This window comes from Nymphalis io, chromosome 8 (genome assembly GCF_905147045.1).
Source record: "Nymphalis io chromosome 8, ilAglIoxx1.1, whole genome shotgun sequence".
In the NCBI taxonomy this organism is placed as follows: domain Eukaryota; kingdom Metazoa; phylum Arthropoda; class Insecta; order Lepidoptera; family Nymphalidae; genus Nymphalis; species Nymphalis io.
The window spans coordinates 4,537,424-4,563,599 of NC_065895.1; the positions used below are offsets into that span (position 1 = coordinate 4,537,424).

At 31.5% G+C, this 26,176-nt stretch overlaps 3 protein-coding genes across 3 annotated transcripts; 2 read left to right on the top strand and 1 right to left on the bottom strand.

Annotated features, from left to right (window-relative positions):
* Positions 1-535: 535 nt before the first annotated feature.
* Positions 536-13,800, top strand: LOC126770283 (cilia- and flagella-associated protein 65-like). Its single transcript, XM_050489605.1, has 26 exons — positions 536-646; positions 727-946; positions 1,100-1,254; positions 2,124-2,243; positions 2,350-2,632; positions 3,586-3,667; positions 3,747-3,927; positions 4,755-4,861; positions 4,955-5,087; positions 5,225-5,388; positions 6,068-6,235; positions 7,222-7,288; positions 7,366-7,536; positions 7,821-8,009; positions 8,780-8,856; positions 9,261-9,531; positions 10,117-10,356; positions 10,564-10,737; positions 10,958-11,101; positions 11,627-11,742; positions 11,896-12,015; positions 12,117-12,249; positions 12,529-12,666; positions 13,193-13,311; positions 13,387-13,506; positions 13,618-13,800. The coding sequence occupies exons 1-26, from the start codon at positions 536-538 to the stop codon at positions 13,715-13,717; spliced, it is 3,903 nt and encodes a 1,300-aa protein (XP_050345562.1). The 3' UTR covers positions 13,718-13,800.
* Positions 13,762-23,916, bottom strand: LOC126770324 (uncharacterized protein YdcI-like). The gene is made up of 17 exons (XM_050489689.1): positions 23,593-23,916; positions 23,197-23,514; positions 22,859-23,117; positions 22,565-22,773; positions 22,474-22,489; positions 20,499-20,964; positions 19,148-19,301; positions 18,810-19,036; positions 18,359-18,607; positions 17,809-18,043; positions 17,427-17,545; positions 16,387-16,534; positions 16,040-16,123; positions 15,822-15,964; positions 15,481-15,693; positions 14,981-15,237; positions 13,762-14,028 (listed from the first exon to the last, which is right to left on the bottom strand). Exons 1-17 carry the CDS (start codon positions 23,662-23,664, stop codon positions 13,844-13,846), a joined length of 3,354 nt encoding a protein of 1,117 aa, XP_050345646.1. The 5' UTR covers positions 23,665-23,916; the 3' UTR covers positions 13,762-13,843.
* Positions 23,917-24,421: 505 nt separating this feature from the next.
* LOC126770315 (mitochondrial inner membrane protease ATP23 homolog) lies at positions 24,422-26,095 on the top strand. The gene is made up of 5 exons (XM_050489680.1): positions 24,422-24,756; positions 24,860-24,905; positions 24,983-25,064; positions 25,198-25,422; positions 25,810-26,095. The coding sequence occupies exons 1-5, from the start codon at positions 24,552-24,554 to the stop codon at positions 26,005-26,007; spliced, it is 756 nt and encodes a 251-aa protein (XP_050345637.1). The 5' UTR covers positions 24,422-24,551; the 3' UTR covers positions 26,008-26,095.
* Positions 26,096-26,176: the final 81 nt, after the last annotated feature.

The window sequence follows — 26,176 nt, forward strand, 5'->3', positions numbered from 1 at the left end:
AAAATTATAATTATTGTTATTTTGTTATATTATTTATATGTTGTGTTCAGTAAATAAATTCATTTAATTATAATGTTGTTCTAGATATTATCTCAAAATTTGAAACCGAGTAATCTAATGTGTCATCACTTTTATTCGCGATATTGGCAGAATATTTTACGCACAACTAGAGTAACAAGCCAGAAGAAAAATAGGTGTGTCAATAAATTTACAAAGGAACATTTTTTAGAGGTTGTACAAATTACTTGGTTTTTAATTGTAAATTTATGTAATACGAAATTATAATATAGTTTACTTATTATTATTTTGACCGTTACTTTTTAATTTGATTGTTTTTGATTGAGTTTATCGTAGTTATAGCATTGGCCGTAATTATTTTGTACTAAGACGTTTAAAAAAATAACGTCATAATGAAAAAAACAAAAATAATCTTTGTTTAACTAATGACTGATAAAAGATATTCCGTAGGAAGTTTATTAACACTTTGATAGGAGAATAAGAATTTAATTAATATATAGCTTTGAAACAACTTAAAATGCAAAACTATTCCGCAGAAAGTATATCTGATCATAAATCAGTTCATTTTAATAATATTCCAATTGATACTTTTTCTGAAAAAAACATATGGATCCAAAATGTTTCGAGTGTGAGTACTTATTTTGTGTTAGGTACTAAAATAGGCAGAGTAATAAAAACATTAAGAAGGTTATTAATTTATATTTTCAGCATGATTTAACTTATCGCGTTTCATTAATGTACATACTCAATAGCATCGACCAAGTTTTTAAAGTTTCCGTCACCTCAATTCCTGTAAGCCCTTTTGATTGGGCCGAAGTAAAAATTGTATTTAAGCCCAAAACCGTCGGACAATCATATACGGAATATTATATGATAGAGGATACAGCTGGAAATACTTGTAGATTGACTGTAACAGGAAAATGTTTCGGTAAGTTACATACATATAAGAAACATGATCACATTAAATTACCTTTCAATTTAAATTGAAAAATATTAATGTGCAGAAATGTTTCATATTATTGTTTTTCCTGACCTTTATTTCCTTTTAACAAAAACAAAAAGTGTTATTTTACCTTTCCAGGGCCAAGGGTGTTGCTTAATAAAAAACAACTCGTGTTTAATATATTGAAAAATGTAAATAAACAAATACAAGAAACTATAAATATTATTAATAAATCTTCTGTTGACGCTACTTACCAGTGGCTCTTACCTGTTGGAGGGCAAGGATTTTTTCAAGTAAATACTGATATTTTTAAGTTACTTATTTCAATATTATGAAATTAGTGACCATTTTCGTTAAGATTAATAGTGATGCGCTATCACAGATTTTCGATTTTGGTCGCTTACGTGCAGTTTTGCTTATGTGAAGTAAATCCTGCTTTACATCCGTTTAATGTTAGGTCAACGGGCAAAGTAATTGCTCTCATTAACGGCTGGTTTCGACGTCAAATCCGACGAATACAATAATACAAGGGTGTAATAAAATTAATTAAATAAATGAATATCAAGTATGTTCTGTTATTTTGCAAGACCTAAATCGGCGTGGCATACTTTATCAGCATTAATATGCAATACAATCAGAATTTGAAAAAAAAGTCAATTATTCAACCATTAACCAGTTAATTATTTGTTTATTATTTTTGCATGTTGTGGCTAATATAATTCAGTGCATGTGGTGTAGTAGTAATAGCCGAGATGGCCCTGTGGTAAGAACGCGTGAATCTTAACCGATGATCGTGGGTTCAAAACCGGGCAAGCACCACTGAATTTTCATGTGCTTAATTTGTGATTATAATTCATCTCGTGCTTTACGGTGAAGGAAAACATCGTGAGGAAACCTGCATGTGTCTAATTTCACTGAAATTCTGCCACATGTGAATTCTACCAACCCGCATTGGAGCAGCGTGGTGGAATAAGCTCCAAACCTTCTCCTCAAAAATAGGAGAGGAGGCCTTTAGCCCAGCAGTGGGACATTCACAGGCTGTTACGGTTACGGTTACGGGTGTAGTAGTCTCCGTTCAAGTCAGTCAGTCCGATAACAGCAACAGACTAGCTTTTCTGGTTCACAATACCGGTATTCAATTTAATTATGTCGTCGTTCGTAGATTTCAACTGGTAACTGTGGAGTAATTCGTGCATTTGAAAAAATAAACACAACTATCACATTCACTGGTATAGCGCTTGGATTTTATACAGCAGAGTTAGTTTGTTTGGTTCTTAACCAGGTAACGTAGAAACACTTGATCGATTTATTGATGTTAATGATTCCTAATTATTTGTTAATGTATAATTGTTTTTTTTCGTATATATTTTTCTTGTATTATATTTTAGGAACCTTTATATTTAAGCATAATAGCGTATGTAGTACTAGCTGGTACACCCCAGTATAACATACAGGATCATATTTTCGAAAAGTATTGGAAACGAAAAAGTCGATCGACACATTTAATGGAGAATAGCTTAAACCGTCTAAGTTACATACCAGCGGCTTCGGTTTTTGACAGATATTTAGACTTTGGTACAGGGAGTGATAAAGACATGACCTTGAATATATCAAAGACATTATGTGTTACCAATCATAGGCAAGAAGACGGTTGCATACAATGGCTTCCAGGTTAGTGATGAATAGTTAATTGTAGCTTATCTTACGTATAATCGTATTACAAAAAGACCCGCACTCATAAGGACTGCAGATAGAAGACTTGAAACTTAAATATATTTGTTCAATTTCCAAATCTATTGGTACTCGTTATAATTCTATCCCTTTTTATTATACAGCTTAATTTAAATAAATAATAGTTAAAATACACTTATATTATTTGTATATACTGTTAATCCACAAATCTTAAATTATTTGTACTTTCAACGATTTCATTATATTAACAATAGCATGTCGGTGACGCCATGCCACGAGTCAATCCCCTACGATAAACCAGCGCAACGCGCCTAAAGGAGTTTTCACTTCGAAAAGTAACTACCAACTAAAACAAACAAGGATTTATAATATTAGTCATACTAGCCTTTACTTGACACTTTGAAAGCTTGATATGATTTGATCAAACTACGGTTCCAATATAATATAGCAGAAGCGTTGGAATTATCATTAAGAATAAGTAGTAAATGAGTATTTTTTTTGTTATATGCAGAAATGAATACTTATTTTGCTCCGTATTCTATGCGTTCTCGATCGGTTCCTCTGAATCTATTGAAACTTTGCACATTTTGAAACTTACGTTATATTTTCTGGCTAGTACTGTCAATGTACAATAAGTTGCCTCGTGGCAATTTTTTACAAATGTGATGGGGTATTCGATATTCAAATATAAATAATTTAGTTTAATATGTTACCTACAGAACTAAAGTAAAGCTCAACTTTGATGTACGTTAATATAGGAATATGAAAGTAGCTTATGTCCTTCCTATGGAGTTCATGGTTGCTTCTTACCAAATTTTATCAAAACGGTTCAGTGGTTTAGCTATGAAAGCGTAACATACAGACAGAATTACTTTCGCATTTATAATGATAGTGTAGATTAAGAGGCCTTAAATCCAGTTGAATTTCCACAGATGCGGATAATGTGTTCCTCATTGATCCAATAACAACTGTGATTCCGCCAAACGAATCTAGATTGTTCACTGTCAGATTCAGGTACAAAACATACGGTATTCAAAAGAACTTGCTGTTTTTGCCTAATAGACATTATTTTAAAATATATTTTCTCTATTAGGCCAAAAGCTGATAACGATGTCTATAGCTATTTATTATGTGGCGATTATCAGTACAAGATATACAATAATGATAATTCTGATGTAATAAAAATCAAACACACCTTGTTCAGAATACCTTGTGTTGGCAACACATGGTCTCCTTGCACTGAATGGAGTACAGAATGGAACTGTCCCTCTGAGGTAATATCGGCACGCAATTGGTGCATTGGAATCGATTTCGCATAAATCAACTATCAACCGTTCAACAGCAGTCCGACCAAAAGTACACTATCTTACTAATCGGTAGCAGGAGTTTAAGGAACAAAAGTGTCATATTTGGTATAGATTTGTTCCCTGTACCAATTTCATGTTTAAAAGCAATATACCGTTATACACAATAGGTTTATTTCAATGCGTAAACATTTATTATACAACGTAATATCACAGTGAGAGCAAAGCAACTTTTTTATTTTGCTTAAGCGTGAGAAGGATTCAAAATTCATACAAGATTTTTGACTACGTCAAAACGTTGTTTACCATCCGTAAATACTACTTTTTAATAATATTAAAAAAACCTTGACGTGGTGTCATCGGTCCTAGCCCAAACTAATTTTTTATGAGATCATAGGCGCTGGGTATAGCAAATCTTTAAAAAATAATTTATCATTCTCTAAAAACACATATTTTTAATAAACGTTGTAAAATTACCGATGTCATGTGAGAGAGAGAGAGAGCAATGCAACGATATAAGACCGTTTAACTGTAATCGTAATTACAATTACTTTAAGTAAGAGAATTAACTACGACCATAAATTAAGATCGGGTTTTCAAGAGACTAAAATAACACGTTTCCATCCGTCAGTCCACTTTTTCAGCACATGATACGGGTACAGGTACAGCCAACCAAACGCCCTTGAATTGTTACTGAGGTCAATTACCAATTAGTATTTTCAATTTAATTAAATATTAACTTAAAACATGCAATATTCAGTTAGTTTAGTTTTAAAATCACTTTTAAATGTTTCTAGATAATTCTACCTCCAACAGTTCCATCTAGAACAGCTTTTAGCAATTTTTTATTATCGAATAAATTGGATATACCGATGCATTTCAAATTAGAAACGCCACCTAAAACGTTAGTTTATATATAACTATCTATTGTAGTTAGTTATGTTTTATATATTGTGTAAAATTATTAATGATTCTGACCTGATCTGACCTATTTTAGAAATTTTGTCGTGTTGCCTATGTGTGGAATTGTATCAGGACGTGGATGGCAAATACTAACGGTAGCTTTTGAGCCATTGTCGTTTGGTGAATACTGTGAAAATTGGGACCTTATCATTAACAGAAATCAAAAAGTAAGACCATTCAATGTTAAAAATTTACGTTCGAATACAAAATTTATTCATCATGAAATTATTAAAATACTGTTTGATTACAATATTTATTGAAGCATTTTCTTCATCGCAATAATAGAATTAAATATTACAAACAGGCTCGTATATGTTTTTCCGCTAGTGCGGAAATTAGTCAAGTTGAGATGATGTCCCATGGATATAATCCAGATACGCACGCAATGTATGAGTTCCAACCCACAATAACTGGCTGCACTAACTATTGTACTGCATACCTACATAACCTTACTCGGATGGAAATACAGTTTGTATTTACGTATTTACTAATATTTATCTTCCATCATGTATTGTATGGAACTGCCTTAATACAAAGGATTAAAAAGGTTATCCAAAAACGATAAACTGCTTATCCAAAAAGGATAAGGTTTAGGTCCGATTTTTTTATATAATATTTTACGAATTTACGTATTTGTGTATGTTTATCTATTTCTTTATACCTTTGAAATTTCTTGTTGGATAACATACAAAGTGTTGTTTGACTCTTCCTCATTGCGGGAGTGACATAAAAAATTAGGTATCGATTTACCAAAACCGATATCGACTGAGACAACAAAACGAATGTCGAATACAGTACAGTACAGTAACAGCCTGTTAATGTCCCACTGCTGGGCTAAGGCCTCCTCTCCCTTTTGAGCAGAAGGTTTGGAGCTTATTCCACAACGCTGCTCCAATGCGGATTGGTAGAATACACATGTAGTAAATTTCAGTGAAATTAGACTCATGCAGGTTTCCTCACGATGTTTTCCTTCACCGTTAGGCACGATATGAATTATAAGCACAAATTAAGCACATGAAAATTCAGTGGTGCTTGCCCGGGTTTGAACCCACGCTCATCGGTTAAGATTCACGCGTTCTAACCACTAGTCCATTTCGGCTTTGCAATGTGGAATAAACTAATTAAATTATATTTTTATTTTGACAAGTATGAGGATTCTAAATAGCGTTGCATGGTTGGGAGCTGATAATTGTGGATCTTTAGTGTTATCACCAAAAGAAATAGTTCGCTACCATTGGTGGTTCTTCCCCAAAGAACCGAACAAAGTCTACAAAACAACTGTGACGTGTAGCTTTGTCTGTTTGATTAACGGCAAGTAAGTATATTGTGTTGCTATTATATTGTCTAAAGGCAGCACTTTACTAAACTCAGATTATTCGCGTAACGTTATCTTGTTCTTCGACCTTCCGATTTTTGGTTTATTCGTACATATTATAAATACACATTAAGACTAAAACCACATTTGTGATTGAGTAATTGTGCAAATGAACCAAATAGATCATAAACACATTTCCGTGTCGAAAAAATAATAAAAACAACGTTTATTTGTTTTTATTATTTGCTTTATATTTATAGAAATATTTCAAAATATAGTTTTATTATTATTATTATTATAGGTAGGTGGACGAGCATATAGGCCGCCTGATGGTAAGTGGTCACCAACGCCCATAGACATTTGCATTATAAGAAATATTAGCTATCGCTTACATCGCCAATGCTCCACCAACCTTGGGTACTAAGATGTTATGTCCCTTGTGCATGTAATTACACTGGCTCACTCACTCTTCAAACCAGTACACAACAAAACAAAGTATTGCTGTTTCGCAGTAGAATATCTGATGAGTGGGTGGTACCTACCCAGACAAGCTTGCACAAAGCTCTACCAACAGTAAAATATGATTATTTCACCCTCACCACATCAATTCGCTGTTTACATTTAATTCACTAAACTTTTTATTGTAATAAAAAAAACTTAATATTGATCATAATCTGTTAAGATTCCTGACATACTATGTTTTAATGACGAGCCGGTTGGCGTAGTGGTAGATACTACTACCTTACACGCCGAAGGTTGTGGATTCGATTCCCACCCAGGACATACATTTGTGTGCATGAACATGCCTGTTTGTCCCGAGTCTGGGTGTGATTATCTACATAAGTATGTATTTACAAAATAAAAGTAGTATATCAGTTGTCTGGTTTCCATAGTACGAGCTTTGCTTAGTTTGGGGTCAGACGGCCGTGTATGAATAATGTCCTAGGATATTATTATATTAACGAATAAAAATATTTTTTTTACAGACCAATAGGTGAGCCAACTGAAGTGTTAGTTCAAATAAATGGATTTTCGGAGTTACCAGATTTAAGAGTACATTCTTTGCATATTTTAACGAACATTTTTGTCTATACAAAAGAAAAATTACTACAATAATTTCTCAACTTTAGGTATTACCAAAGACTTTAAACATTCACGATGCGTTGGTTGGTAAAAACGTCACGTTTAATGTCACGCTATATAATTATGGTTCGTGCTATTTTACATCGAAATTGTATCACACTATTGACGGTATGGGTGATGATTTCAAAGGAGATAAGTTTGAAATTGAGTCTTCAATTGTGAGTAAGATTGAATATCAAAACAATTAAAAAAGGGTAATAAAAGTTGATTTGAACATCCCTTTTATCATAAGGTATAAGAATTTTTATATCAGCTACTTATTGAAATCGAAATAGTGGGTATTGTTTATGGAGACAGCCGAACTTACGCATACATTTGTTCGTCTGTATTTTCTATGAATTTCATATTTTCCATTTACAGTTAGGTGTACAATGTAAGATTTAATAAGATATGAGTTCCATATCATTATCATTTGTCCAATTAAAGCAACTTGTTGATGCAGAATAGTTTGAAACCATCGAACCACTGTAAAGTGAAACTGACGGTAACAGCGGACGGAGCTGGTTCTAGACAAATAAATATCAAGTACACTGTTCTGTTTCGTACAGAATATGAGGAAGTGGAAGAGATACAACCAATAAACAAAAAGATTTGCATCGTTTGGTATGATGGAATATACCCAACTATCAAAGTAAGATCAGGAATCATGGCAAAAATGCACTTTTTAAATGCTTAGTAGGGGACAGACTTAAATTTAATCCCAGCACATTATTACCAGCATTGCTGTGAAAACTTACTATTTACGTTTTTTACATTGCTAAGTAGACGCAATCTAAGTTGGCCGGGTTGAAGTTAATCACAAGAGGTTGCACAAAAACATGTTCTAGAAAAAACCTACATAATGATTTTATTTAAATTATTGTATATTTGTCTTTTTACTATTTATTGTTTTGTATTTTATGATCCCTGTTTGGTCGAAATAAATGATTTTATTATTATTATTATTATATTCATTGATAAAAAAGAAATTTTATTGACACAGTAATTTTATAAATATGTTTTTGTGTAAAGATAAAACCTAATCTAAATAAGACCTCTTTAAGTGCCAATTGACCCTATATGTGCCATGTATACACAAATCAACTGGTGGTAGGGCTTTGTTCAAGCTCGTCTGGGTAGGTACCACCCACTCATCGAATATTCTGCCGCAAAACAGCAGTACTTGATATTGTTGTGTTCCGGTTTGAAGGGTGAGTGAGCCAGTGTAATTACAAGGGACATAAAATCTTAGTTCCCAAGGTTGGCGGCGGATTGGCTATGTAAGCGATGGTTAACATTTCTTACAATGCCAATGTCTAAGGGCGTTTTTCAGCAGATTTCAGCCGTTGGACGTGATAGTGTGAGAAATATACAAAATTACGCCGCACTTCACATTTATATTATTAACACGATTATTTTCAGGTAAAACGCACAATATCAATTAAGTGCCCCATCATTCTGAGTAATCACTGCGTCTGGAACATAGTTAACGTTGAAGAGTTCGTATAACTTACCTATATGTTATATTAAAATAAGATTATATTTTGTTAACAAATATAAGTATCTTATTTTATAACTTAAAAAAAGAAACCTTGTATAATGTTTATATTTAAAACTACTAAGACTTTCTGTAATGAAATTCTCAGTAGCAGCCCAGAGCAAACAAGTTGTCAGTAATATACATTCTCGGGCCTCGGTTCACACGAACAGCCACTGGTCCTGCTCCTGATATCGCATCAGTCGGGTTCGGTTGTGTCAAATTGCGCCGACAGTTCTCGCCTGTGTATGCGCACACACGTCTTTTACAGTTGGTTAATCCTTGAGCCGCCTTGGCCGAAATTTCATCGTACATTGGTAACGTGTTTGGTTTATTGACTGCAGTTTTCTTTTAATTCTCTTTCAGACTGAACAAATGTCTTCAAGAATGTCGTCCCAATAAACCATTAAATGTCATTCTGCATGCTCCTGATCTTTGTTTACACTCTGAAGACGTTGAATTTGCGTTTGTTTTGAGTTGCGTATATTCAGTACCTGTACCGTTCAGTTTTCGTAGGGAAAAAATATGCGATTGTGAAATGGTTGAAGTTCAAGTCGGTATATCAACGTATGAGATGAGACACACATGTGTTCACAGACCTTTGGTTGAACTATTTCCTATGAACGGAATTGTTGCGGTAAAAAAATTAATTAATATGACTATTATACTAGATATTTATTTCTAATGTTTAAGACGAATTATTTTTCCTCTTAAGAATGAGGTATTGACAATCATTCGTGTAGCCTCAACAGATTGGATTAGTCCAGTGAAAGTATCTAGTGTAGCTTTGACTTAATAATTGTTGTAAATTTAAGGCCCATTATATTATATTAAGGGTTGACAGGCCGGTTGGCGTGGTTGGTAGATACTTGCAGGTTGTGGGTTCGATTCCCACCCGGGACAGACATTTGTGTGTATGAACATGTCTATTTGTCCTGAGTCTGGGTGTTATTGTCTATATAAGTATGTATTTACAAAAAAAACAGTAGTATATGTAGTATATCAGTTGTCAGGTTTCCATAGTACAAGCTCTGCTTAGTTTGGGATCTGATGGCCGTGTGTTAATAATGTAATGTTAATAATGAGGATATTATTTGTTATTATTATATAAAAAAATTGACCAATTTTTCGTGGCCTAATAAGTCAATAAATAATTACATAAAATATACATAGATGATACAACAAGATCATTAAGAAGTGTATTTTATTACTATTATTTCAGCCCAATAATCCTGTGTTGGTACATATAAAATTTAAATATACACTTAAGGGACGGAACAGTCTTTGTTTTGTAATGACTTTGCCTAACCAACGAACTATAAACGTTTTTATCCATGTAAATACAATGATGAATACAAAAGGAATGCTTACTGCTTTACGGAGACCGACCATTGTGGATGATTATTTAACCGTTTTAGATTGTGGAAGAGTTCCCATCAATAACTTGGACCCCGTGATACGAGTACGATTATTTTTAATTTTAAAAAGTCAATTTATTAAAAAATAATAATGTATTGATTATCGTTGATTTCTTAGCGAAAAAGCCAACAATTTATATTATTTACATGTATATTATTATAGTATCTTTATTTTTGCAATTAATTGAAAAAATAATAGTAAAACTTTCTTTTAAAATTTAAATTTATTCAATAGTTCCTATTTTTTTTAGATAGCATGGCTTTATAATCCAACCGAAGTATTTACAACATGGCGTCTTTTACGCGGGAATTCTGTCACGTCAGACCCGGTTATACGTTGTCTACAATACTTCGCGGAAGTTCCACCGATGGATAAATTGGCAATACCCTTCGCTTTCATGCCAACGGAAATGATTGATTATGAAGTTAGTTAATGTATTTATATTTAAGAATATCGTTTTTAAGTTTTTTAATACATATTTACTCCATTATGTTGTAAATTGGACATGATATTACAAATGTAATATATATAACGGCAAATTATATGTCCTTAAGAAGCTAACCTTAATTTCAAAGGGAAATATTAAAAATATGTAAAAAAAAATGTTTACTGATAAACAATATTTTTATGGGATCTCTTTTTAGATTATTTTTTTTTGTTCATTTGGATACGACATAGTGAAACTTCTAGTCAAAGGACAAGGAGGCTTACCGAATTGTTTTGAAACGAGGCTCGATATACCTTTATATGTGGAAAAAATAATTCGGTCCACGTATAGACACAATGTTGTTAGTAACTTTATATACTTATTATAAAACCATTCATATTTCAAGTAAATGTACTAATTATGCTACAAGGTATAACCATATTTATCTAAATATATTGTCCAAAAACAAGTTATAAATAAACAATTACTTTTAATATTGTAACTGACATTTGATGTACAATTTAGTAATTGAACGGACCCTTCTAAAGGTTTCTAACGGTCTGCGATTTTTCGAGCCGCGACCCAGCATGTCGTTCGTGCCGGCACAAATTTATCTGTAAAACCATCAGTCTTACCAAAAGTCAATAAATTCAAAGATACGGACGAGACTGATCCGCGATCAGCATTTATTATTGATTAATCAGTTCAAACCAGATTAGAATTCGCAATATAAATTCGGATTCGCGCACCCGCGGACGATGGAAAACCACCTTTTATAACTCGTATTAGACGTTGTTTCAAGAGTTCTAATGTAAACATTGATAAAACAAATGTAAAGGGAATTAAAAATGCTTAAAAGAATAGCAATCCTATCATGACATTTCAGGTCTCGCTCTCAAAAGAACATCTCACAATACCAATAATGCCCACACATTCACTTACAAGAGACATTATAGCTATTAACAACGATACTGAAAATACTATGAGGTTTATTTGGTTACCGTAAGTTATTTTTAAAATGGTCTTGACATATCTTTAAAGCATCAATTATTTATTATAATGAATATGCAAGTGTGTATGCAATTCATAATTTACGCTAATTTGAAATCATAACGCAATCTACTTAGGTCTGTACTATATATAATATGTTTTTAGAGAACGTATAGCAAATGTTGTCAACGTTGTAATGACGCCATGGTGGGGAGTTATCCAGCCAAAAAGTTCCGAGTGGATTACGGTGACCGTATATTCTCTACAAGAACCGGCAACATTTACGTAAGTAAAAAAAAAAATTAATATGGTTGATAAGATCCCTTAAGATTTAATGAAACGACAACGCAAATCCGACATTTTTTAGCATAATATGTACTTTTTAGGACAACAATTTCGTGCGAAATTCTAGATTTGACCAAGCGCAAAGAGTACCAAGCGAACGAGATACTGAGGAGAAATAAAATAGACAAGTGCAGCCGAGAATTTATATTAACTGAGGAAGGACTAAAAAATCCAGTAAGAGAGCAATAAATATGCAGTACAATTTTACAGAGATCTTGTCTGTTCGCAAAATAGTAACTGCGGGAGATGTTGAATGAAATCAAAAAAACAATATATAATAAATCAATACTATATACAATATATAATAATTTATGAGGCGAATCAGCGAAGCTGTCAAAATAATTTCCACCAAAAAATTACAAATTTTACAATTATATCTTTTTAGCAGTTTCATTGTTCAGAAATACATTATTTTTGGTGTGCATTAATAACAAATGAAATGATGCATTGCAGGCTATAAATGACTGTCCACCTTACGTACTCGATATCAAGAAGCCCAAAGCTTCATACCTGGCTATGACTATAGCGATATCATCAATGGGACAGCGAGATGGATTCCCAAGAATGAAGTTAAAGCAGATGTGGGAACAGGTACCAAATTTCAGGATTAAATAATATCTACATAAATATATAATGAACAGATTTTAATAAAACACTATTATAGACTATTCGACTACTCAGGGGGTATTATAGAGCAAGCGTGTACATATGCTCAAACATTATTCTACATGTTTTGTCCAATGGGACGGTACTCCGTCGCATCCGAAAGGAAAGGGATCAGGTACACGAGGCACATGAACTAAACGTACTTTATCAGATATTGGATAAAAACGCCAGCTTAAGTTAATGCCACTTCTAAGAATTTCTCCTAGCGATGTAAAAGTGGTAGATTTGAGTCCAGTCTTTAGATTATCTTATCTTTCTTACCTCAACTAGATCAGATTAACACTGCGATTTGTTTTTTTTTTTTTTAAAACCTTGATCAACTTTTGGAAAACCTTTTAGGAAATGAAACGGTTATCATATCATATATATATATAATAACGGTAAAGATGTACGTACACACAATGGTAAGCATATCTAATATAATATATAATCCATCGACTACTTTTCCTAGCCTCCGCCTTATGACTTGTTGTCAACTGACTTGACCAATTATGGCGAGCATTTAGAGAATTCGACGGGAAACAGCATGGCAACGAATGATGTAATAAAAATAATGGATGGAATATTATGGTAAAACTACCAAAAAGTCTTTATAAATCCATAACACCCTGTTTAGAAATTTAAGATTTTTGGCAAATATTCCAGGGACGCATTGCACAGTAAGATGTTTAAAGCTCACGTTGAATTTTATGCAATGGAAAGTATACCGCCATACGAACAATTAATCAAAGTTATGGATCATGATTCGAAGAAGCTAAGTAGACGGTTAGTTATTACATATTAACGATAATTAAATGAACCACAATTAATTTTTCCATATTAATTGTAACGTCGAAATCAATTTTAAGCAACGCTTTTTTGTTTTAATTTCTCTAGAGTAACATCAGGAATATGCGACGCTATTGTCAATAAGGCAGTATTTCATATTTATAATCTCAAAACAAAACAAGGGTTATCAATTTTGGAAGCTGAATAGTTATTCCTTATAGTCCATTTTAAAATTAATTTAAATAAAATATAACAAAAACAAAAGTAATTTCATTCAATTAACATTTATTAAAAAAATAACACCTTATCGGAAAAATTGGCAGAATTAATGAAATCAGTCAAGAATGTTGTCAAGTTTTAATTGTAGCTTCTTTGGTTTGGGAGTTGATATTACGGTAACAGCTACTCTATCGCCTAGTTTCAAGGTTGCGTTTCCCATCTTACTCGTGTGTATGAGTCCATTGTCTCCAACTCCACAGTCAACGAAACATCCAAAAGGCACGACATTGCGAACAACACCTACAAACATTACACTTTATTAGAAACCTTATACACAAATAACAGGAGGACTGCAGATAAATAAAACATAGATTTATATATTGATTTATAATATACTTTTATTAGATTTAATTTTACTTCCATGGTTCCGATAACAATTTTGCCAACATTGTTTAACGAATTCATAATACCACAGATTATTTAATACAATGATGTCAAGTTAATTCAAGGTCAAGGTTGTTTATTTATATCGGCTAAGCTTTAGATTACCTGCCGACGAGTTGGGGTTGATATTTTTTTTACAGGAAGGTTACATTATTATAAGCACACACGCAAAGTTTCAACTTGCAGAGACACGTAGTTTGTCTGTCTTACCCCTAGAGTGTTTTTATAGAGTCGGAGGCGTGTAGGGAGAGTAGCCTCGGCCCGCTGTAACAAATCGTAGGTATCGGACGAGCCGGAGCAGCTAAGGCTGATCGCCGAAGGCGACCAACAAGCCGAAGCTGCGGAGACGAGGATGGATGACTGCGATTTGTTACGCAAGGGCCTAGAGACTGCTCTTCCCGCAGCGCCGGAGTCGTTGCAGTCTCAAAATAGAAAAACAAATCCCTCTAAATCAGTCCCCTACAGTTTTTTGCACTTATTATTAATTTTAATCTATAAAATCAGGAAAATTTACTCAAAACTAAAAATTAAAAAAACTCGAAAAGGGGGCGTTCCCGCAACTTTTCCTTTTAAGGAGGGAGGTAGTACCTATGCCCCCTTCCCACCACCCTCCTCCCGACCCTCAATTCGACAGCAGGTAATCTAAAGTCGTACCTTTATATCTACCAGGAGTAATAGTTTTAATCGGCTATATATTAAAAACACTACAAATTTTAAACATTTCCATCCTCCTCCCTTCGTTAAACTCTGTTAAACCTTGGGTTAATGATCCCAAGAAGGTATAGAATCGATGGAATAAATTTATTACCTGTGAGACTGGTGCCCTTCTTCAATTGGTCAGGAGCCTGAACGGACACTGAGTATACTGGTCTACAGAATGTTATCATGTTGTCTTCATATGTTTTCTGTTTGAAAGCATTCACAATTAACTCGAGAGTACTGATATCAGTGTTCAAGTCCTTGCTCATTGATACATTGTCTAATGTAGCTACTTTTCTTTCAACTTCTTCAGGAAATCGTGGTTTTGTCAGATCCTTAATATTAACACCAATTTTTTTAGCGAATCTTGAAAATAAATTGAGTACATATAAATTAGTCTTGGGTAAACTTAGTTTGATGTAGGAAGATCATGTTGTCATACCTTACTACGAACTAATAAGAAGTATGTTTGGAAAAATAGCATCAACAAATGGCTTTTACCTATTTGATTACTCTTATAGTTAATGAATAGTTTTCCAAATATACAAAGACAATTTATAAAGATGAACCTTTAATATATAAAGACAATGAATAATTAAATAATCTTACAACTTGGCAACAGTGTAACTTTCTGGGTGTACAATTGTGGAATCCAAGGGTTCTGAACCTCCTAATACTTTCAAGAAACCGGCACATTGTTGGTAAGTAATTTTTCCGATTCCACCAACTTTCAGAATCTCCGCTCTCGTTTTAAAACTGCCATTTTCTTGACGATACAATATAATCTTCTTCGCTCGGCTTTCATTTAGTCCAGAAATCCGTCTAAAAGTTTATAAAATATTAGCTTTTCTATGTCGATTTTGAGTGTAAATTTTTAATGAAACTTTTCTGACCCAAAATATGTCACACGTGTCACTAACGCGCGTTTTTATTATTAATAATAATAATACCTTAGCATTGCTAGTGACGCAGTATTGATGTCGACTCCAACTAAACTAACAACCTTTTCCACGGTAGCATCCAAAACACTTTCCAACATTTTTGGAGGAATATCATGTTGGTAAAGTCCAACGCCTAAATTCTTAGGTTCAACCTGTAAATGTAAAATATCTTCAAGTATTTGTCATAAATACAGTTTAAATTCAATTTTGAAACAAATCAAATATACCTTTATTAATTCGCCCAAAGGATCCAGGACTCTTCTAGCTATTGATAAAGCTGATATCAAATTTGGATCCATGTTTGGGTGTTCCTTGAATAAAATGATTATATTAAGCTTTCATTAATTAACTTAACATATGTTGTCAGAAAACAAATAAACGAATTCAATTATCGGTTTCCTTATTGTAAATTTTTTTCATGATATCGACAATCGTTATTACTTTGTCTAGGCCCGCGACCCGTTGTTTGGTAAACACTTTATGCATTTGGGCTTGCGCAGAACTCATCTCCTTGGATTACGTCATCATCGGATCACATAATTTGTTAAATAAATATTGTAAACTCGAAACTTACCTTCTGCGCCTCTTTGCTAATCGAGTAAATAGAAGCGCCCTGTTCAGGGACAATAATTACTGGTATTTCGTCTGATATATAATGTTTTTTCAGCCAAGATTCCGTTTCACGGCATGCTGTACCATTGCCTAGACCGATTAATTCTACTCTGCAAAATATTACATACAGTTTAACAGGTTTTAGTAAACGCCTATAGACATCATAGCAATTGTTTAGTTACTGTATCTAGTGTACACTTATAGTTTTTATGTCTTTTTTAAATAATATTAATGTTTCTTTTTATTCATAAGCTAAACGTTTGTGTATCATTCGTTCGATTGTTGTTGACACAAGCCGTGAGGGTTTGTTGAGATTGTACCATCAAGGTACAATAAGCTTAATAAATAATGGTTTTTTTTTTTTTTTTATAGAATAGGAAGGCGGACGAGCATATGGGCCACCTGATGGTAAGTGGTCACCAACGCTCTTAGACATTAGCATTGTAAGAAATGTCAACCATCGCTTACATATCCAATGCGCCACCAACCTTGGGAACTAAGATTTTATGTCCCTTGTGCCTGTAATTACACTGGCTCACTCACCCTTCAAACCGGAACACAACAATATCAAGTATTGCTGTTTTGCGGTAGAATATCTGATGAGTGGGTGGTACCTACCCAGACGAGCTTGCACAAAGCCCTACCACCAGTATATTAATAATGTAACAAAGGGACTTGCTACAGTATAACAATTGTTATTTAATAAATCATTAAACATGCATATCTAAAGATATTGAATCTGTGTTAAGATACAATTGTAGCACCCATAGCACACATTAAATTAAGCCATTTATCAGTTGGAAAGGTGTTGTGTAAATTAGGAAACCTTATAATACCAATTTTTTTTTTATTTTCAAATATTTATATTTAGTTTTTCTTATATTTAATCATATTTTCAACATTAACAGGGTATTTATTTACTCAATATATAAGCTATTTATTTTATAAGCATAATGTAATTGAAATTGGCTTATTTATTTAAAAAATTCAAGATTACAATACCTATGTTTTTTAAGAAGATTTCTTAACTGGCTAGCAGCTGGGTCGTTATAATTGCAATTAAAATTAGGATATATGTTACATGCTTCTAATTTCATTCCAGTATTGTCTATGACTCCAACCTTAAAAGATAACATCGTTATTTCCTGCTTTTATGCTAAAGTATAGAGCTACTGGTAGTTGCAGTTTTCCAGGAACCTATTAATATTTTATTAAGTTTTTTAATGGAAGTAATTCCCATTAAGGAAGAAATCTTAACTACTTCACTGCCAGTTAAATATATTAAAAACTACAAGACCTGGGTATTATATTAACACTTCCAAGACTATCATGTTAGAACCCATTAGGCCAAAACAATGAGCTATTTTTATGATAGTACACTTACTTTACATCCAGCCTTGAATCCTGGATCTAACCCTGCTATGTTTCTGTTCTTTATCGGTTCTGTTAAAAGATATTTTTCCAGATTCGTTGTGAATGTTTTCACGGCTTCTTTCTGTGCTGCATTTGTCAGTTCTGACCTTACTTGTCTAGAGAGCCATGGTTTTATCAGACGGTTATATGCGTCACCAAGTCCCTTTTTCACCCAATGACTGCTTCTCCAAAGGGTTTGACAAAACCTTTAAGCATAATTAATAAATAAATTGTAGTTGTTATTACATTTCGATTTAAGTTTTCATCATATTATCATTTTTTTGTGTCTTATAAAGAATATTTTTAAATGATAAGAAAATATCACACTACAATACTCCGTTTATGTAAACATTAGTATCTAAAATTTCAAATATCTGTACAAATAAATAAAATTCAAGTCTGTCATTTTATGATAAAGTAAGTTGAATTTGACTGAGTCTATCAAAAGTTATAACAACTTAAAGTTCACATACATTTTGAAAACCAAAATACTTAATATTAAATATTTTGCTTAAACTTACCTTTCAAGTTTATTGTAAAACCAATCGGGTATAATAACTTTTACAGAGAGTATTTTTTCTTCTTCACCTCTGTTAACAGCTAATGTCTGGTAACATTTAACAAACATCACAGGGCATTTCCAATCAAAATATAATTTGTATGTTTCCGGATCTGATCTACTATCAAGTTTTCTGTTATCGCCTTCTTGCTTTTCTTTGGTAGAACTTTTTGTTCTACTACTTTGTAGAGTAAATCTGGTTTCTTCTTTCCTTTTTAAAATTATAGATGTTTTTATAAAACAATTATAGCAGTATAATTTAGCAACAAAATAAAAATCTCTTTAATCACACAATTAATTAATATGTGAAATGAATATTTTACAACTAAATTCTACTGCATTTTTGGACCTTAACACATCATGATGATGATGACATTACTACCACTAATATAGCATTATTTTATTTAACTTACAATGTCCTCATTTGTTGAAGAACTCTTGTGTCCTTATACATGATATCTGCTACAATGTGTGTTATATGAGATTCTATTTTATCAACACTTGATAGTTCCTCTGAGTCATCACAAAGTGAATCTAAATTGATATATTCCCCATTCAAAGCTCTTACTGCATATGTTTCTAAGCCTAAATTACGGGCCCTTTCTGCTAAGGATACGGAATGTGATTTTAAAGGTCCATACTGAAAATAATAAATTATTAATAAATATGATAACATTAATAATATAAAATTACAATTACTTATAATAACATTGCCATAATTGATTTTTAAGCAAACTATACGGTTCCTTACCACTAAATCTAGTTCGGATAGATTTTTCGTTTTTAAAATACTTTGTTCAATCTCAGGTGTCAGTTTTTTGGATTTTCTTAATGTTTCCAAAACAGATTTCACCTTCTTTTTAAATTGTATCACATTTTGATAGCTTTCATAAATATCTTGAAGTCTGAAATTAATATTAAAAAAAGAAGTACATCTTAAAATGTAAATGTAAAAAGTGCAATTCAATAAAAGATACCAAAAATTTGGTAGTTTTTGGTACCAGTATGAGGAAGATAAGACACAATAATTTATTGTATTGGTACTTACAAATAATTTGAACGTACAATTCTTTTTTTGAGTTATTTACATATATAACCTATTACAAACACAAGATGAGTAAAGACAAATAACTATGAAATTGAATTGATGCAATATAATTGGTCGAGATCTTGAATAATCTATGATATTCATTATGAATTCACAAAAAAAAATGTGACTTAGTGTAAAATATAGCAAATGTAAAGCTATAAATAGCAAATATAAATAACTATATTTGCATGGAATATGGAAATTTATGGTTTGTTTATCTCTATTCCTTCTTTGATTGGAATATGCCATAGTTATTTTATATTTTATTTATTAGTTGTATATCCATACTAATATTATATACAGTAACAGTAACAGTAACAGCCTGTAAATGTCCCACTGCTGGGCTAAGGCCTCCTCTCCCTTTTTGAGGAGAAGGTTTGGAGCTTATTCCACCACGCTGCTCCAGTGCGGGTTGGTGGAATACACATGTGGCAGGATTTCGATGAAATTAGACACATGCAGGTTTCCTCACGATGTTTTCCTTCACCGAAAAGCACGAGATGAATTATAAACAGAAATTAAGCACATGTAAATTCAGAGTTGCTTGCCAGGGTTTGAACCCACATTCATCGGTTAAGATTCACGCGTTCTAGCCACTGGGCCATCTCGACTTTAATTATATATTCATATTATATTATATATTCATAAGTAATTCTGTTACACTTTCATGGCTAAACCACTTTTAATTAATTTTGGTATGAAGCAAGCTTAAGCCCCACAGAAAGACAGGTTACTATTTCATAACTAACATCTAACAGGCAGATGAAACCGCTGGCAACAGCATATTAAATATGAAATGAGAATGCTGTTTCATTCAAGGGTACATATAATGAATTTATGTAACAATTTTTTTTAGTTAGTAATTTTAAGCTAAATTGGCACTGCCTAGAAGGTATTATTCAAGACAAAAAATATCCAATTTGCTTATAATTAGTAAATATATTGGGAAATACACAAAGCAATGAGTTTGCTTCTTTATTGAAGTCAGCTAAAAATTAAATGTAATGTTTACCTATCTGGCATAAGATGGTCGACAGCTTCTTTTCTATACCTAGCGATAAATGGTAATGTGCAACCTTCACTTATTAATGAAATAAATTTTTGTGCTAAGACTGGAGATATTCTTTCAAAATTTGAAAGCATTTCAGCATCATTCCATAAGATATTGCATACCTCATTTTGGTATTCATTATTAAGATTAATGTGGCTATCAGTGTCATCATTTGCACCTACTTCTTTTTTAGTTTGTTTTTTAATGATTTTTCTCTTGGGTTTATCATCTTCATCATTTTGTTTTTGAGTTTGTTTTTTAGTGATTTTTCTCTTAGGCTCATCATCTTCACTATTATTACATAACTCTTGTTTAATTATAACGGTTTTTTTACTACTTGCTCTAGTTGTTCTTTTTTTAATAGCAGGTTTTAAATAATCATCATCAGTATCTTTTATTTTTCTTTTTCTTGAACTAGAGTCTACGTCTTCCATATTTAATACTCAAATATATCAACCCAAATATAATTTCAAGTGATTACTATAATACGACTAATACGTTTGAACTTATAAGTTGGTCCATTCGGAATATAGCATGTTACTTCAAATACAAATTTGAAATAGTTTTGTATGACTGCTGATATACTGACGAATGCTGATCCAAAACTACTTCTGTCAAAAATAGTTGCGCGTTTTTAAATGTTAGTAGGTAATGTCCAAGAGATTTTTATAACATTTGTAGTGGCCGTATAAAGGAACGTTCAATTTAAAAAAATATATATAGTCAAGTAGGTACGAGTTTGAGTTGGACGAACATGGACAAGATTGCGTAGGTTTTATTACAATATATGAAAAAAAAAAGAAGATAAAAATGTAAACTCAATTAAGTATATATTATGTATGTAAGACTAAGTCAGATTGTAATGTATATTATACGATGTGATACGAATTAATATTAAATATTACTGGAGAGTATCTATCATTTTTTTACATTCATTAATAATAATCTATATTTTTAATCTGGCAATAAGAACATTGACAGATACTTTCTTTGGCGGGAAACTGATAAGACTTGAATTCTCTTTACGAGCATTGCGGATTTGTGTTAAGATTAAGTTTTTACATGTAATAGTAAATTTAAAAAAATAAGTAATATTTCTTTATTACTAAAATAATAATAGATCTTATTAAAATATAATGTAAATTACTTACGCAATTTACACTTTTCAATTATTTAATAATTTTAATAAAAAAGCAGTTAAATTATGGAATGGCTCAAAAAATTCGTCATTTTTAAAAGTCGTTTGTAATCTTACATAAATTATTATTTGTCAAAATAATTATTTCATGTTACATTATTATTTTTTATATTAATGGTACATTATGTATATTTCTTAAGTTTCTACGTATCTAGGTAGGTCATAGCTCGGAGGTGACTAAACCTCAAAACATTCATTATGAATATCTCGGTAACCATGGGTCTCCGCGGGGGGGGGGGGGGGGTTGGTAGGTAGTGGTACAGGGAGGTTGTTACCTCGCCCCACCTTACCAACCCACCACATTTCCCACCCAAAATCGAGGTGCGAAATTCTAAGGCGAACCCGTGATTCCACCTTTGTATATTTTGAGTTTATGATCTACATGTTCTTCTTTTACATATTTTTATAAATTGTGTGGAATAAAGACTTAATAAATAAATAATAGAAATATTGTAATATTTGGTATCACTTCATTATAGGAGGCAAATACTAGTTATTTAAAAATGTTTATGAAAGCAATAAGTAAACAGTTACCATTGAATGCTAATGTACTTCATGTTAGTACATTATTATTCAATGGCAGTTACAAATAAAATAGTGTATGTCTTAGAATGGAATTTAAATCAAGAACAAAAACATTGATCCTTAAATTATATTTTATTTATTCTTAACAAACATCTATTGATGGAGCTATCCCATTCTATAAATCCATTATTGGATAATGTTATCTCTTCATACTTAAATTTTTTTGATTCTGAAAAAAAAAAGAAAATGATCGAGTAATGACACAAAAGTGAAACTATCAATATAACAGATACATACCTAATACTTTTAGAAATTCATTAAATGTATCTTGATTTCGTATGACACTAGCTATGTATATATCAACATTATTATTTATCTTGTGGATCATTAAAAGTACATTCAACAATGGCTGCAATATTGATGGGTCATATACTATATCAGCTCCAATTACAATATTTGGTATAAAAGGTAATGATAAATCTTCAGTATCATTCCAGTCCAACATCATGACACCTGAATATATAAATCAGTATTAAAGATTTCATAGGAACATTAAAGTAGCTTATTTGAACAATTTTAATAATAAAAATTATCTGACCTATTGACTTGCGGCCACTTATATAAATATTTGATTTAATATTTTCTTTCAAACATAATTCAGATAAATTGATTTGAATATTATTATTTATTGTTTTTAATACATCTGAATGACAATCAGTCATAATCATTGATGCTATATCACATTGTTTAGCAATAGTTATACCAGTGAAGCCAACACCAGACCCTAGTTCAAGAACATTCTTGTTGGAAAATATTTCTTTCTGACATAGAGCCCAATCTGATAACATAAGACCAGCCTAAAATCATAATTGAAATAAAATAAACTTTAAACTTCTATTAATTGTAACTCAATTTATATTATATATTTATCTTTACCTCCCAAGTCTTTAAGCCAGTAGTACCATTTATTACCATATTTTTAGTTTCCTTGATTGTTATTATGTTTTTAAAATCATTCCGAACTACATAATGGCGGTAACAAAATTCATTTTCTGAGGTTTTCATGACATTACACAAGAATATATACATGTCATCATGAACTTCTTGTTCAGGTTCTAAGTATTGGATTAATGTTTTAAAAAAACGAACACAGAAATCACGATTAGACGGATATTTTTTAAAAAGTGGTGTCTGTATTGTTTGCTTTAAAAATAAGTCTTGATTTTCCCAAGTCATTTTTTTTATTTCTTCAGCCTGAAATTAATTATTTTTAATTCAAAACCTTATGACCAACTTTTAAAAAATTATATGAACTTCTAGAGATGAACTTACTTTCAAATTACAATGTCGGCCTTTGAAAAAAGACAAAGTAAGCATTTTAATTAAATTGTCGTGTTCTACCATTTTCGTTATTTTTTATTCTGATTTAAATGCAATGGATTTTTTCTAATGGCTAACCTATTCAACCAATTTGCAATATGAATTTTTATTTTACTTAATTCACTTAACTTTTATTTTTATATTTTCGTCATAGTAGAAGTAATAGTAGTTATTGATAGTTCAGAGTCGAAAAATAGTGGTTGGTGACTTTATTTTGTTTTGTTCCCCTTTTCTGCCGTGTATCAACGCTATTTGGGCGCAAAATATTTGGCTATTTTAAATAATGTAGGTCCCTAATAATGTAACTATACAAGATTATGTCAATTAATCATGACAAATGTCAAAAGTTTTGAAGTGTTTTGTGCCGTAGAGATAAAAATCTTGGCTTTATTTTGAACTATGGATTATTTGTTTATTAGGACCTTTCGGAAAAACTGAACAAAATGAATATGCTTTAGAAAAATTCTAAAGCATATATTTAAATCTTATACTAATGCCCTTAGCATATACATTGCATTAAGGTTATCTCATCCTAGAAGTATTTTACACTTATATATTGAGATTTTTTTTACCCTTTATTTATTATTTATTAGATGTATATTATCCCAGATCTTGTTTTTATTAAGAAGCACCTGAAACATTTTTTTTTAAATTTAACATAAAAATTAGTCAAATAAATATAGCCAAGAACTGTGGAAGAGACTGTATGTACCTTTGTCCTTTTTTAGATGATGTAAAGTTTAGAAAATAATGTGTCACTGTCAATTATTATTGTCAAATATCAAAGGAAGTAGAAACGGACAGAGAAAACAAATTATACCTATTTGTAACCTAAACTATAATATAATTTTATATATTATTTAAAGTCCTGATCTAATTGAAGTGAAGTGTGAATTCATATTTAAAACTTAATGTCTAGTAAAAACCAAGAACCTGAAAAACAGGATGGAAACTCTCCCACCAATGAGAAGAAAGAGGCTTGGGGTTATGATTTATATCCAGAAAGACGAGGAACATTTAAACCAACTATTACTAACGTGTTGACAGGTAAAGAGGGAAAAGAAGGTATTGAAAAAATTAAATGTGAGAAGAATGTGTACAATTGTATAAAGGAAAGTAAGTATAACTCAATTTGTTTTAATATTTTCCAACATTTTTTTTAAATATTGTAACTTTTTATCTGGAAAGGAACTAAGACTTAATTAATATATATTTATAGGTCCTATTGTAAAGGTGATGCTGGCAGCACTGAAGAGTTCTGGTTGGTTAGTTAAAGTATTATTTTAATTTAACATTTAGTTAAAAATTAGACATAATTTTAACATATGAATATTTTTTGCAGCCCTGTTGATATTAGGCGGCACATTTCTTGTGAGGTGTGTGACTATTCTGTTAGTGGAGGGTATGATCCACAATTAAATCAGGTACAGTGTATAATTTACTTCTTATACATAATATAATAAAATTAAAATTTTATTTATAAAGTTTTTTCATATGTGTATTGTGTATCATAATAAATCTGATTGCATTTAAAATTGTTTCTTTGTATGATTTAAGATTGTTGTATGTCAAAATGTATCGACACGGAAGGGCATGGTGCAAGGGGTGTTAACTCATGAGATGATACACATGTTCGACTACTGCCGTAATGAATTGGATTTCAAGAATATGGAACATCTTGCATGTACAGAAATCAGAGCGGCCAACCTAACACATTGTTCATTTGCCAGTGCCTGGTCCCAAGGAGATGCATCATTGACAAAAATTAAACAAGCTCATCAGGTATGCTTCAACTATGAGCAATTAAAAGATAAATGTTAATTTATATGTTAATAAGTTATATGGTCCTAACCAATAATGGTCATAACTGTTTATTTTATGCAGGTAATTTAATTGTTAATGATATGTATAAAATATATGAACAGAGTAAAATACAGAAAGCCATTCGGTTCTTTTCGTTATAATTTATCCTCATATAAAAAGTTAGAGAAAGCTTAGAGAAATTTGAAAATGTAAAATTTAAATGTATTTTTTGGCACTTATCTTTGATTGAATAAAAAAAAATATGTTCTTTTTAGTGGTTTATTAGCACTATATAATTAAGTTGACACTTCAAAAATAGGTGCAATATACCATATTGTATAAAAAATTAAAAATGACTTTTTGCAGGATTGTGTTAAATCAAAAGCATTATACTCAGTCCTTGCTGTGCGTCAGATTGAGAAAGAAGAGGCTGTTGATGTCATAGAGAAAGTATTTCCTAAATGTTACAATGACTTGGAACCCATAGGAAGAAGAATTAGAAGAAACTCTGAGGATATGGAACGTGCTTACCGAGAAGCATCTTACTATGGATATGATTTGTAAAATAGGAATATAAATGTAATGTAGATATGTACATATTGCGATATGTATTGCAATTTTAGGGTGAAATAATAAAAGTTGTTTTATTTATTTAAAATAATGTCTTTTATTTCAACTATTATTTACACATACAATATGTATTGTCTAATTGAAAACTTTATTTTACTCACTA